Raw genomic sequence first — 13,303 nt, forward strand, 5'->3', positions numbered from 1 at the left:
TGGCACAAAGGAAAGTACTGCCCAAGAAGAGCAGCTCGAGAACGGCTACAGTTAATGAACAGATAAACACAAATATGATTGTCTGCCTTTTAAGAAGGAACAGTCACGAGCTCATTAGGGCAGTGAGAACCCATGGTACCATTGTTAAAACAGCCGTGCTTTAAGTAGACAACCATAGCACCTAAGCTCGTCTTTTAAATGGGAAGCTGAAGGAAGCCATCAAAACGGAAGCAAGCAAAAACCTGACTTTGACGGTGCGGGCTGCTCTGAAGGCTCCTCAGGCAGGAAAAGCTAAATAAAGCTGCCCTGAAATCAGAATTTGCTGTCCTTCCCAAACCAGAGCAAGTCTTACAATATTACACAGTAATAGCTACTTGAGGCCTCTTCAGCTTCGGCCAGGCGAGAGCAGGGGAGACGGCAGGTCGCTCCCCAGCCCCTCCTTGCAAAAGCGTAATGCCCACAGCTTTCCTACCAAAAGCGGTAGGCACGAGCGTGGCATTCTTTGACTGGAAAGCAGTCCCACAGGCGCTAAGGGAAACAACTATGCAGAAACAAGTTTCAAAAGGACAACAAAAGACAATTTTTCTGGCACCTCCCTGAGAACCTAATAAATAAAAGTGAAAAGCCTGAACATCTCAGCTTCTATTTATTTGTGGCAACAAATCAGGCACCAGTGGATGGTAGGAGACTTACCCTGTAGGTTAAGCTCTGCGCTGTTCTTTTTTGTAGCCTGTCCAAAGCGACCCAGGACCGCAGTCCTACTCTAAACACCAGCAGCTCCCCACTGAGCAGGGGTGACGCTTCAGGAGTGCAGAATCAGCAAATGGGCTCCCCTGCCACTTCCCTCCTTGTCCCTCCTCTCTGCTGATAGTATCACAGGAGAAGGTGTCTCTAGAGAAATGGGGACATTGCCAGTATCAGTACATCTACATTTAACTCAGTAACAGACACACAGAGCTACTCTAGCTTGGCATAATGTGACTGTTTTTATACATGAGGGCAACAGCAACTAGCCTGACTTATGCTTTGTGTAAATCCGCCAAACCCTCCTTAAATAAATTCCTTACTTAAATAAATGAATCACTGATCCAATGAGAAGCTGCTTCGTTTCAGACATCTTTATGTCCTCCTGGCCCTTTTTTTCCCCTATGAAAAATAAGAAGTTAAGAGAGCTCTGATTTGATATCAGAATTAGCTTTTCTTCCACCCTCTTCCTGAGCAACACGGTGAGTTGTGAGGTGGTTGTCTCCTGGAAGAACTGCCCATTTTACTTCGATTTTCTTCCACTCTCATTCCCGGAGGAACTGCGATAGGAGAATGACATCAGTTTGTCACCAAACTCCATACCCATCTCCTGTGGCTTTCGCTCTTTGAAATTCCTACAATCTCTTTGTGGAATGGCAAACTCCCAACGAACTGTATGCTGCTCAGTTTTTCCAAGGTTCAGAAAATTGAATCGCTTCGTAGCTCACATTTATAACTGACCTGAACAAACACCTTTTAGGGAGAATTTGGGCGAGGCATGAACTGTGCTGCAGGGCTGTGAGCTTTTATCTGCTTTTTTAGTGATTCAGAATAAGACAACAGAATCAAGCCTATTGTTTGACTAGTCATGTCTTTATTTGTGGTTTTAACATGCAAAACCAGTATAACAATTATAGAAGCTAGAAAAAATATAGCACTGAAAAAAGTATTCATGCAGAATGAGGCTTCTACTAGAACTATCCTCCACAATCACCAGTTAGTCGATTTGTCCCAATATTTATAGTTCATCATTACAACTGCCAAACCTGGCAACCACCAGGATTGTTGTCTCAATTAAGGACAGTAAACAGATTGTCCCATTTTTTTTTAATGAAAAAATCTAAAATGTAATACTTCACAGTTTAGTATGTTTATTCATTTAAACGAGCTAAAAAATAGTGGTGTGACATCTGCTTGAGAGACACTGGTACCTAACATTTTGGCTGTCTCCTTACCAATTTCGTTGTGATTAAGGGGGGGATAAAATGAAGAGTAGACGATTCTGTCAATTAAATGCATTGATGAACTACCAAAAAAAATTTTCCACTCTTGGAAAAGTGTAGAAATACATCCACAAAAGAATGTATTACAGCAAACTAAGAGGATGATGGGGAAAAGTGTTGCAAAATATCTCCGTCGGCTCTTTCAGGGAAAAATATGTAAGCATAAGATCACAGACAACCTTTGCCAGTTTATTCATCTCATGGATTCATTTCCCAAAGTGCAGGCATAATCCACTACAAAATCTTTTAAGAACCAGTTCCAACATCACATTTCTGCTGTCTTATTGATGTGCCATATTGTTATTTTCTTAGTCATAAGCACCACTAATTATTATGCTACTGTAAGTAAAACTTGAAATGCGATCAAGATCTGTAGTATCCTGTTTGTTGGCACTCTAACTTGCCTAGTCTGCGTTTCAAGTACAGTCCTTCACTGAGAATTGTCCTGAATGCATTTGACCTTCTCCAACTGGCTCAGTTGTGCCTTATAGGCACAATCCCGTATCAGAGCAAAATGAATCATCACTCTACCGGCAGCTGCTAGCAACATTTTCCTCCCTGAAAGGGCAGCATTCAAAACTTGGCCCTAAGTCAGCAGATAAGCCTCTTCCATGGTAGAAATTTTCATGGAAATGGGATGACCGGCTTTGTAGGGCTTTCACTGTGCCTTCATTTAGTAGGGTTGTTTAAAAACCGTCTGTTTTCAAACACAACTTGTTAGGTCAACTACTCTAGATGACACCTAAACGGATGAGTTTGCTCATCTTTCGTATGTTTGCAGTTACGTGTTGCGGCATAATCTCACAGTCTACGTGTTGTTCCTGCTACTACTGGCCTGATGCATGGAAGGTGCTATGACAGATCCCGAATAACATGTCTGCATGATATGCAAGTGAACTTTAAATAAAATGTTCTCAAGAAAAGTTTAAATATATCTCTAGGGTCCATTAGGGAAATGCTTAACATGCCTCCTAAGCTTCCAGTAAAATATATTTATGGACTCTAGGAAATAGAGTTAAAGCCTTTCCTTGGCAATGTTCACCAGCAGCACTAGTAAAACCACTATATTGAGGCTTCTGTCCTGAGATGGTCTACATGCTGGTTCTGCTTTTGTAGGATCAAAGGGAAAAGGAAAACTGCTGAGGAAAGATTTACTGAGCAAAATCACTGCTGGAAGACTGTTGTGCCTTCCTAGCCAGAGACTCTTCCAGATGGGACACCTGCTCCCACCCACAGTGCGAGGACTCGGTACAGGCATCTCCTCCACAGCCTCTGCTGGAAAGAAATTCAGTTTACTCCACAAGCAGAGGGCAACAACAATACTGACATCTACCCTTTCCCCAGAGGTGAATATCCTTGAAAAAACCTGCCCCGTTAAGCCAAGGCAGCTGTGTAAATGGTTTCATCAGCAATCTTCCTTTGAAACAAGCGTATAAAAGTATTACTTTTATAATAATGTCAACCTGTCTGAAGTTGATGGGAGCTACATGGAACGACTTTGTCTGCAGAAAGAGATCTGCTCTATTGGTATTGCGTAGGATGCCAAGGGAAGATCTCTTCATTGTCTTTTAAGTATTCAATAGGCTACGCTTAGTTTTAACATGAGCTTAGGTGCTAGAACTGCCTAGAATAATCCAGATATTCTAAAACTGGTGAGTATCACTGCTCACATTTGAACATTGCGCTGTTTAGATTGCTTTAATGTCCTTTCAAATGTGTATATAATTCAGTGTGACACATCCAACATTAATAAGAGCACAAAAATAGTAAAAATACATTTATTATTAAAACAGACACTGAGCAACTCATACAAAAATAGGTGGTCCAAAAACCAAGAGGCATTGAATCTCAGATATAATTAAGGGCAAAATAATCTGTTTGCAAGATTAAAATCAGTCTCTACTTTAAAATATCAGGCATGGACAATGTAGCGCTCCAGAAAGCAGAAGTAACTTCAGGTCATATTCTGATTTTCCCTTGGAGTAAATCAGTTGTAATTTCAGTGAACTCAGGGAAATCATAAATTAGTAAGCTTAGAATCAGACCTCGTTGCTAATATTGTTGTGCTTGTGCCTTTTAGAAAACCAAGGATTAATACTTTGATGAAAAGGGGGAGCTTTTAGCTTTAAAAAACTACTGACATAGTCCCATTAGAAATTATGGTACTGACAAGAGAAAAAGTGTATTTGCTGCAATATTTGCCATGTATTTCTATGTACACCGAACAGAAGTCTCTCCAGTTTATCTAAGCAAAAGGAAGTTTTCTTGTTACGTGAGAGTATCTTTCATGCGAATGAAGAGGCCTAACCTAAATGAAGCCAACAGAAAAACTGCAAACTCTGGCACTCGTGGGCAACATGGACTGATAAGCCACAAATCAGGGAAGCTGCTTCAACCACATATATAGGCGCTTCAGATTTTGTCTGAGTCATAATTATGGGAAATACAATCTTCCTGTTCCAGGAGCTTCATGTTCATAAATTTGACAGTAAGAATAGCTTGCTTTTTCATGTAACTGATTCAGAAAGTAAGCTAGGAGACAACCTGCATGAAGGGGATAACTACACATCATTCTCAGGCCACACATCACCCAGAGAGCTACGTGCAGGCATTAAGAAAGCAATCCTTCCAGCATTTTATGGAACAAGAAAATTGCTCATGTAAAGTAACAGGAGAGGTTTGCAGCTTCTGTGACATGCGGTGTGGCACTGGTGAAGTGAAAGGCATGTCACATCCAAGGAGACAGCTTGTGATATGCTTCTCTCTCCACTGAATGTCGGGCCATGTGTCAGATAATGCTTCACCACGAATGCAACATGTTGCTAAGCATTTGGTCATGTGTGCAAGTATTAACGGACTGTAAGTCATATGAATCCATAAATGTTAGGATTTTGTGTCTCTAACAGTCATAATTAGAAAATGACAAATATTTGCACATATATGTTTATGCTTCTCTTTCATATTCTTTTTGGAAGACTTGTACTCTGAATTTCTAGAGGAGTTGTTTTGCATTGCATAAAGTGAATGAGTATGACAGGTAAGAAATGGATCCTTAGAGACTCATAATGTATATGGTCATAGTTACTGTATGGTTTAAGAATTAACTGTATTGATCTAAGTTCCTTAAGTGGTGATAATGGGACTGTGTCAATTTAAAATAAATATATTTTCCATTATAATATTTGCTATGATTTGTATCTCTTTGTCTTCAAAATCACTGTAAGAAATCTTAGTCAAGCATTTCTGGAACAAGTCAGTAAATATCTAGTTGCAACTAACCCAATATTCAGCCCTGAAATTGATATTAAAGATAAAGCCAAGCTAGTCTGCTAATAGAATTTCAGAATTATAACAACTTTTCTGGAAGTCAATCTGCCTAACTCCCTTGCCACATTCAGCACCAATGGCTCTATGCTTTTCTTGGTATCAAAGTGAATCCGAACTAGAGAAAGACTGACCACATTTTTGAAAGGATCAAAACTGCACCTTTACAACCACAAGGTCAGTTATATGCCAAAGCTGAAGCAGAACAGGATAAAGCCAGAATTCTACAGCTCCCTGCAGCTGCTTTGACATACCGACTTCTGCAAGCAGCTTGTGGTTATCAAAGGGATCAGAAATGTTATCTACAGTGCATATTCTGAAAGGTACTTTGCAAGAACTGAAGGATGTCATGGGGCCAAGATTTTCCCAATTATTAGTACACATGAAAAAAAAGGTTTTTTAATACTTACAACTTCTCACATTAGTTTGATGATTAAAATGATTGCATAACTGGAAAGCAATTTTTTTACAACATCCCCCTAACAGGTAGAGCAAGTTGATACCACAACCAGCAGGAAGAGTATAATTAAAATACGATTTTTACTTTATATTAATAATAGAGCAATACACTAATTAAAACCAACATCAACTGAACTTTCTATTTACACTAGTTCAGACAGCACAGGAGGCAAAGAACTGTGTTTCAGAGGCATATGCGAATGTTAGAGCTTCTGTCATGCAGGTGCCATTTCTGACAGAACACATGTGTGCTGAACAGTTGGCAAAAGAATGAAAAAGATTACTGCAGATATATGGGCACACAGAATCTGGGATGACATAAAATTAAGTCCATATAGGAGGTGACAGACTGCTTCTAAAAAGGTTTTTTTTTTCCTTCTATCTTCATGCGCGCGCGTGTGCACACACGCACAAGAAAGATTAAAAGGGAGAGAAAGGATGAGGGGGTTTTGATATATTTTAACTACAAATCAAGGAAAGACTTTTTATTTGGTATTTCTGCCTTCCTTTGGAAAAGGAAAAGGAACGTAATTTGGCTATTAGGAAGCTTTGATTCCTAAATTTAGTCAAGGCAGACTCTCCTCCTGTGAAGTCAGCATCAATACCCATGATAATAATAGCACCTGTCTTTTGACATCAAAGTTCTCTGCCTGAGAAAAAAACAATGTAAACAATAAACTTCATGTATTGTACTGCTGCTCCTGGCTTTGGTGTTAACCAAATACACATGCCAGGCACGAGTGTTCTCTTATTTTGGAGATCTGGAATGTAAAAGTGACTGACGTATTGCAAAACTTTCTTATGAATTTGGACTGCAAGAAATGGCATCATTTACTGTCTCACAGTGAAGGGACTGTGTGTTCCTATGTAGTCTTGTTCAAGCTGAAGAAATCTTGATGACAGATTCATCGCATCTGCTAGTTTTCATCTGGATCCAGATCAAGGTCAACTTCATTGGAAATGTTAAGATAAAAGAAAGCATAGAAAGCCAACAAAAATACCAGTATAGCTGCAAGGACAAGGGCAACTTCCTGTAGAAACAAGAGAAAAAAATTAAAACCTGTTAGAAACAGTAGTATATTTTCAGATAAATCAGGAATAAGTATTATTTCCCTTCTATAATGCACATCAAAATAACATCAGACATATACAATTGCATAAGGCATTGACACTTTAGTGATTTCTTCTTTGTGATTACCATTTCAGAATGTTATAAAGTCCATTCACGTAATAAAGATTTTGGCGAGTCTGATATACTGCCAGAAATAGGACATTTGGCTTAAAGATCTTTGGTCTGACCTAGAAATAGGAGCTTTACATCCTTTTATTATGCTATTCCTTCTTTTTTAAAAGAAAAGACAGAATTCAAAAACCACAGTTTTGAACACAAATTTAAGTTATGAATTTACACTGTGAATTTTGATGTTTTCTAGCAATATGTTACTGCTTTTTGCCAACAAATTTGTAATTTTTTAATGAAGCAAACACAGTATGGTGGAAGTCAATGAAAATTGCTACCTCTACCTCCCAGCCTCCTGGCATGCATTACAATATGGAGCTACAAAATCCTTCAGAATTGGACGAAACTTTTCTTCCTTCCCCTCTGCAATAAGGCAAAAAGCACAACAATTTGCACTTGCACTTGCCTCTCTTCCCATAAAATATTGCAACTTGCTGCATCTTCCTTAATTAACATAAAAGAGTCTTCCAAAGTATACATGATTTATAGCAGCTTTCAGAAGCAGAAAAATGTTTCTGTACTACACGTCATACTCATTATGTGGCTGCCTATCATCAATTTCTATCTTAAGGCTGGACTCTGTTAAGCTCCAACTTTAGATCTCAGATATAATAAATCACAGTATGATCATCCTTTTTATAACACTACTTCTTTCAAAGTCACAGTATTTCAGATTTTTAAGTTTTTATTTTCCTGGAAAGCACAGCACACTTCCTATAGTGTTGACTCTCATTTTGCTAGACAATGAAAGAAGAAATATAAATTTGAGAAAAATCCTTATGTTCCTTCAGCTCACAGAAAGTGCCATTTCCACAGCTAACAACAGGCACTGCTTCATTCCTTATCATCATGATGTATTTTTAAAATCATGCACTGAGTTGCTCAAAAGTTAGTTTGTACCTCCTAAAACCGTTTTCCCCTCTACAAAAAGAAGTAACAACCTCCCCTTCCAATCTCAGCTTCATGGTAACCTACAAACCACCTGCATCAGAACAATCCAGCTGTATACTTAAAAGGAGAGAAGAAAAACAGTTCAGTGACTTTGTAACAACTAATCTGACTTGGTACAGAAGATGCCACATCAAATCTATTTTGCCAGTGGGACCAAAAGGAGATGCCTACACCGCGCCTAGACAATCAGACACCCTTTACCATCCAAGGAGAGAATCTGACCCTATTTGGTGTAAGATTCATTGTGTCCTCTCGAAGAGGTCAGGTGAGTTCTTCCTAAAAATGCTTATTTCCTCCCTTAGACTAGAAGGGGAGTGGAGATGGTATCTCTGGTGTGGAGACCTGCACTGGAGGACGAATTCCATCCAATATCTCTAGATCGGTGGTGGCTTTGTGACCAACTTTGTGTGTCTACTGCCATGAAGGAGTTAAAACTGCGTTAGCTTTATTTTTTAAAGTCTAGCCCATAATCTGGCATTCTTCTATAGAACAGCATTTCATTTGCATTTACATGAATGCATTTTATAGTTTATCAGAATGTTGGATCAATAATTCAACATATGCCATCTAATAAACTTTGAAATACTACTGCCTAGTTGGCGTATGCTCTATAGGAGTCTTTGTTCTATAGAAACCTTTGCTTTACATTTTATATGGATGATTAATTGAGATGTACTTTAAATTTATTTTACCACATTAAAATTGCTCCTGTAAATTTGCTGAGGCTGTTTGCTACAGATTTCAACTACATTTTCCTCTTAGAATTATATCATCCTCTGAACCTCATCCTCCTGATTTCATATGATTTGATTAAAAAAAGAAAGTACATCTAATTCACTAATATATTAAAGGAAAGTGATTTTTGCTTTGTTGCAGTTGCAACACGTCAGTATCTCACAAAAGGGCATGGCAGCATCAGACAGGTTTCATTTATTTCCTTGTATCCACAGCTGTGCTCCCAGACCCATCTGGCCACACAGCTACTAATCTTAAGAGGATGTAATAAACAAGTGACATACAACTGCAAGCTCCATCTGCTCAGGAGAGTGGACAACAAAACCGTACAATGCAGGCACCGTTCACACTTGACACAGAGAGCAAATTCATTCCAGTGTTAAAAAGTTTTTTCCCTTGTTTGGATGCCATGCTTTCTGCTTTACAATAGGTTCACCTTTCCTCTCCCTTCTCCCCAGGCTCCCTTATGGAACGCTGTGGTAGCAGCAGGAAAATTTGGGGGAATGTCTGCATTAAAGATTTGCTTTCTAGGAAGTGGAACTGGGAAAATCTTGATTTTTATTCTCAGGCTGCCCAGTAACTGCTTTGACGGGAGCAGTTCTTTAATTCCTCTGCCTAAGTTTTACAGTGAATAACACTGAGATAACAATACTACTTTCCTTACAGCGGCATTAGGAACTGGGTGGCTGGATCAGTGTTTATTAACCCTGGGAATGAAAAGCCTTATTGAAATTCCAGGTTTGAGAATTATGCAAGAACCTTAATTTTGAGTTACTGAAGAAGGCAGAGTAACAAAAGTCTAAAATAAATGGCCTAACAAAGGACACCTGGCTCTCAGCTAGGCATATGCAGTCTCTTAAGAATTGCACCCAGTTTATGAACTTTTATAAACGTAAATTTTGCAATGTAAATAGCAAATGAGATGCTACAGCACTATACTGTCTTTGCAACAACAGTATATATTGTCACTTTAATTTGTTTTACACTTATCAGGCTTTGCTATTTGTTTTTTAAGCCATGCATAGAAATAAAATGTTAAAATACTCCCCGCTCGGCATACATAGCTCACTTTCTCTTGCACTTTATGGATCATCCCCATCATCCCTCTGCCAAATCCATTTACTCAGAGGATTTCACCATGAATAATTAACCAATATAGAAAAAGTCCTATAGAAATAAACTTAAAATGATCACAGGGCTTTTCCTCCTTTTTTTCCTTTATAACATGGTACAGAACACTAGGAAATAACATCCCTGCTCTCAAATACCAAAGTACAGTCAAAGAAGCCTTTGAAAGGAACAGAATTTTCTATTATATTCTATTTAGAATAATGTCTGTAGAACCCTACTGCTTTCAGCTTGGTTAAGTTTTTCAGAAACTTTTCCATTAAAGAAACACATGCCATTACAGCATAACATAGATTTAATTCTCCTATCATTTTTTCTCAGTTTTCTGTCTCTCATGCCAAAATACTTTGATAATGTCCTCAGATTCACCCTGATGGAGCAAGCTGCAGAGTTGGGATCTAAACAAGGTTAATCAGGAGATGAAAAAATAGGTGTGAGGAAAAAATGTTGGCTATAATAACACAAATCGGGACAGTGTGTATGGCAGCATCATATCCTACACATATAGAGAAGTATCACACTTTCAGGAAATCTCAGATTTTTTACATATTTTTTATTGTCCTCCAAAGAGGATCATACCTTTTTTTATCCAAAACGAGCTTAAAACTAGGTGAAAGAGTACCACAAATTGCTGTCTTTGCTGTTTGCGGTACTTTGCTGTCTTTGCTATTGAAATGCTAAACTATCCCTAGCTATTTCTGAAAAGAGATGAAAAGAAAATCATGCTGACCAAGGATACCTGTAGAAATAAAACAAACATACATGGACTTGATGATCAACGTTTTTATCTCATATAATTTCTAACTGGAAGACTTTATCTGGACATTCACTGTGACCATTTTTTAGAGTTTCAACAAAATCATATTTAAAAATGGATGTTTACTTCCTTAATGCAGGACATTCTACATCTAATACAAGGTAACAAAAGTAATTTATTAACTTATCAGTAATTTTTATGTTATAATTTTTTTTTGGTAAAAATTTCAGATGGAACAAAGATCATTATTGTCTCAAATAATGAGAACAAGGTACTATTACAGAGTCATCTAAAAGGCCTGGCTATATGATCACAAAGCAACAGGATTCATTTTAATATAGCTAAATGCAATATAATATCTACAGGTATCAAAGATGTAGATACTACTTACGAAGTGGAGGACTCTGCCTTGAAAACCGTAACTCTAAAAAGGTCTTTGGATTTAAGGGGTAACCACTCCCTCAGTGTGACCTCTGGATGTGCAAAGGCGGAGGGACTTCCAGTAGGGAGATGACTGGTATTTATTTTATCATAGAGAAGACTGAGAGGTAGTTTGGTTACAGCATATAATATCTATGTATGTCATACACCTGTATTTAAGTAAGGCGTTTCACAGTGTGGGGTCTTTCTATCTTGTTTACAAGAACCTCTCAAGGTCCACCTGCGGTTAGATAAGCTCAGTCTTGAAATAAGATGCCATTTCCTAGGAGCAAGAATGACTGAACATTTCAGTTACCTCTTGGGGAAAATATGGACTTCCTTGGCTATGAGTCTTTTATGGTCAGATCTCTCAAAAAAAGCACATTTTTATTTAGCTATCAGGAAGAATACTTCAGCTTGGGCTTGTGTGAAAAGGAGGTCCTGGCTGCCAGCCTTGGAGTTGGTGAACTCAGCCCTCCAGAATGCTCCCCTCCTTCAGTGCCCTGGCAAGACTGGGATTACTTACATGGTCAGTGCTATATTTTGAACCCCTGAAGTACCAGAATGTTAAAAGTAATGGCACCTCATGCTTCAGAATTTTCTATATAGCATCAAAAGAAGTTTCCTTCTTTTTCATGAAATTTTCCTCCAGTTGTATTGATTTCATTTCTGGGATTTGAGGTTTTGTTGTTGTCAACTATCCTTTGAAGTGTTAGAGATCGGTCATAAGTAGAACCAAAGCCTGAGAAAGATGGACTATTGCTCTGAGATGGTACAGAAAATCCTCCTAAGCTCCTGCTTGGTGCATCTTGTCCACATGCTCAAACCACCATGATTACTGTACTTACATGTACAGGTCAGGCCAGGGTCAGATGGGAGCAATCTGATTTTGTTTTTCTCTTTGTACGCATTTTTTCTCCTCCCTTTCATTTCAAGGTCAGGGATCAAAGTCTGACTACTGGGATTACTGGGAATATCACACTTTGTTCACTGGTGGCACATTAAGCTGCCCTGCTCTTTATGTGAGGCACATAAGCTGGTCTGAAGACCCAGTACTTTGGCCATTATAGAGTGCTTGGACTTCCTAGAAAGTATTTGGATGAAATTTTATGATCTGTAACACATAGAAGTCCAGATCAAATGATCTAATAGTCCCTTGTGGCCTTCATTTCTGCAAAGCTATGAAACTATATTCCCAACTTATCTTGGCAAATGTAGTTCACTAACTTAGCAGATTATGAACAGCGTGAAATCAGAGAATACCCTTTGCCAAAATACATTAGGAATGTCCTGTTATCTATTCATACATAACTTGTTCCAGATGAGATAAATTCTTAATAATGAGCTAGCTAGCTACACAATAGATGAAGTAGATACGCAAAAGAATGACAGACAGTAAGCTCTCACTTTTTTAGGAAACATTTTTTCCTTAGCTCAATCAATGTACTATGTTGCTAATAATTCTCTATGGAGTGGTATTCTGCAGTTGATTATGTCTTTGCAAGTGGGTGTAAAATACTACTGTTCAGATTTGTGTCTACCTTTCAACAAGAGAGAAAACTTCATCATCTATCCCATAGACCACTGATTCATTCTTGCAGCCTGTGAAAAAAATCTCTCCCCAAGAACTCCCATTACTTTCGGCCTCTGTATACCACACCCCAGCTACCTGGGGCTGAGCTTCCATATTCCTCAAACCATTTTCTGCTTACCACCCTCCTGCTGGCACCTCTTCCTCACCCACTGAGAGCAGAGTTAGCACGGATGGTGCAGATCCCTTGCTGCTCTACCTGGTAAGGGTGAGCAGGTGGGCTTCCACCAGCACGAGCCCCCTATGGGGGGACAACAAAACCACCACACAGAAAAGGTTCAGACGCACCCTTTTTGGTACTGCTACAAAGGATTTTGTCCTACTCAAACACCAGGAGACATACAGCACACTGCTTTCTCTCCGAGTTGCTTCTCGAGACAGGGGTCCTTCTTTTCCAAGAGATACCATATATTCTGGCACTGCCTGCATTAGCGTCACATATACAAACAGAGCCAGCACAATAGCTCTGTTACAATGTTTAATTTTGAAACATGTTTAAAGAGCAAATATTACACACCAAATACTAGAATGGTCGCCCTGCTTGAACTAACTTTTGATAGTTATTAGTGCTTAGCTGCTTCTCTGACATTATCAACACGGATAAAATCTCTCATTGGGGAAATTAAAAAGTACTAAATGCCAGTGACTGAAAGAAACTTTGTTACTTTAAA

At 38.7% G+C, this 13,303-nt stretch overlaps 1 protein-coding gene across 7 annotated transcripts in view; it reads right to left on the bottom strand.

Moving 5' to 3' along the window:
- Positions 1–3,789: 3,789 nt before the first annotated feature.
- The window catches only part of TRIQK (triple QxxK/R motif containing), a 62,658-nt gene continuing 53,144 nt past the window's right edge, over positions 3,790–13,303 (bottom strand). For all 7 annotated transcript variants that reach the window (XM_075494930.1, XM_075494929.1, XM_075494931.1 and 4 more), the window contains one exon: positions 3,790–6,841. In XM_075494930.1, the coding sequence (XP_075351045.1) occupies positions 6,728–6,841 (114 nt within the window). In that variant the 3' untranslated portion in view covers positions 3,790–6,727. The remainder of the gene's footprint in view (positions 6,842–13,303) is intronic.

The sequence above is a fragment of the Mycteria americana genome, chromosome 2, assembly GCF_035582795.1.
Source record: "Mycteria americana isolate JAX WOST 10 ecotype Jacksonville Zoo and Gardens chromosome 2, USCA_MyAme_1.0, whole genome shotgun sequence".
Classification (NCBI taxonomy): domain Eukaryota; kingdom Metazoa; phylum Chordata; class Aves; order Ciconiiformes; family Ciconiidae; genus Mycteria; species Mycteria americana.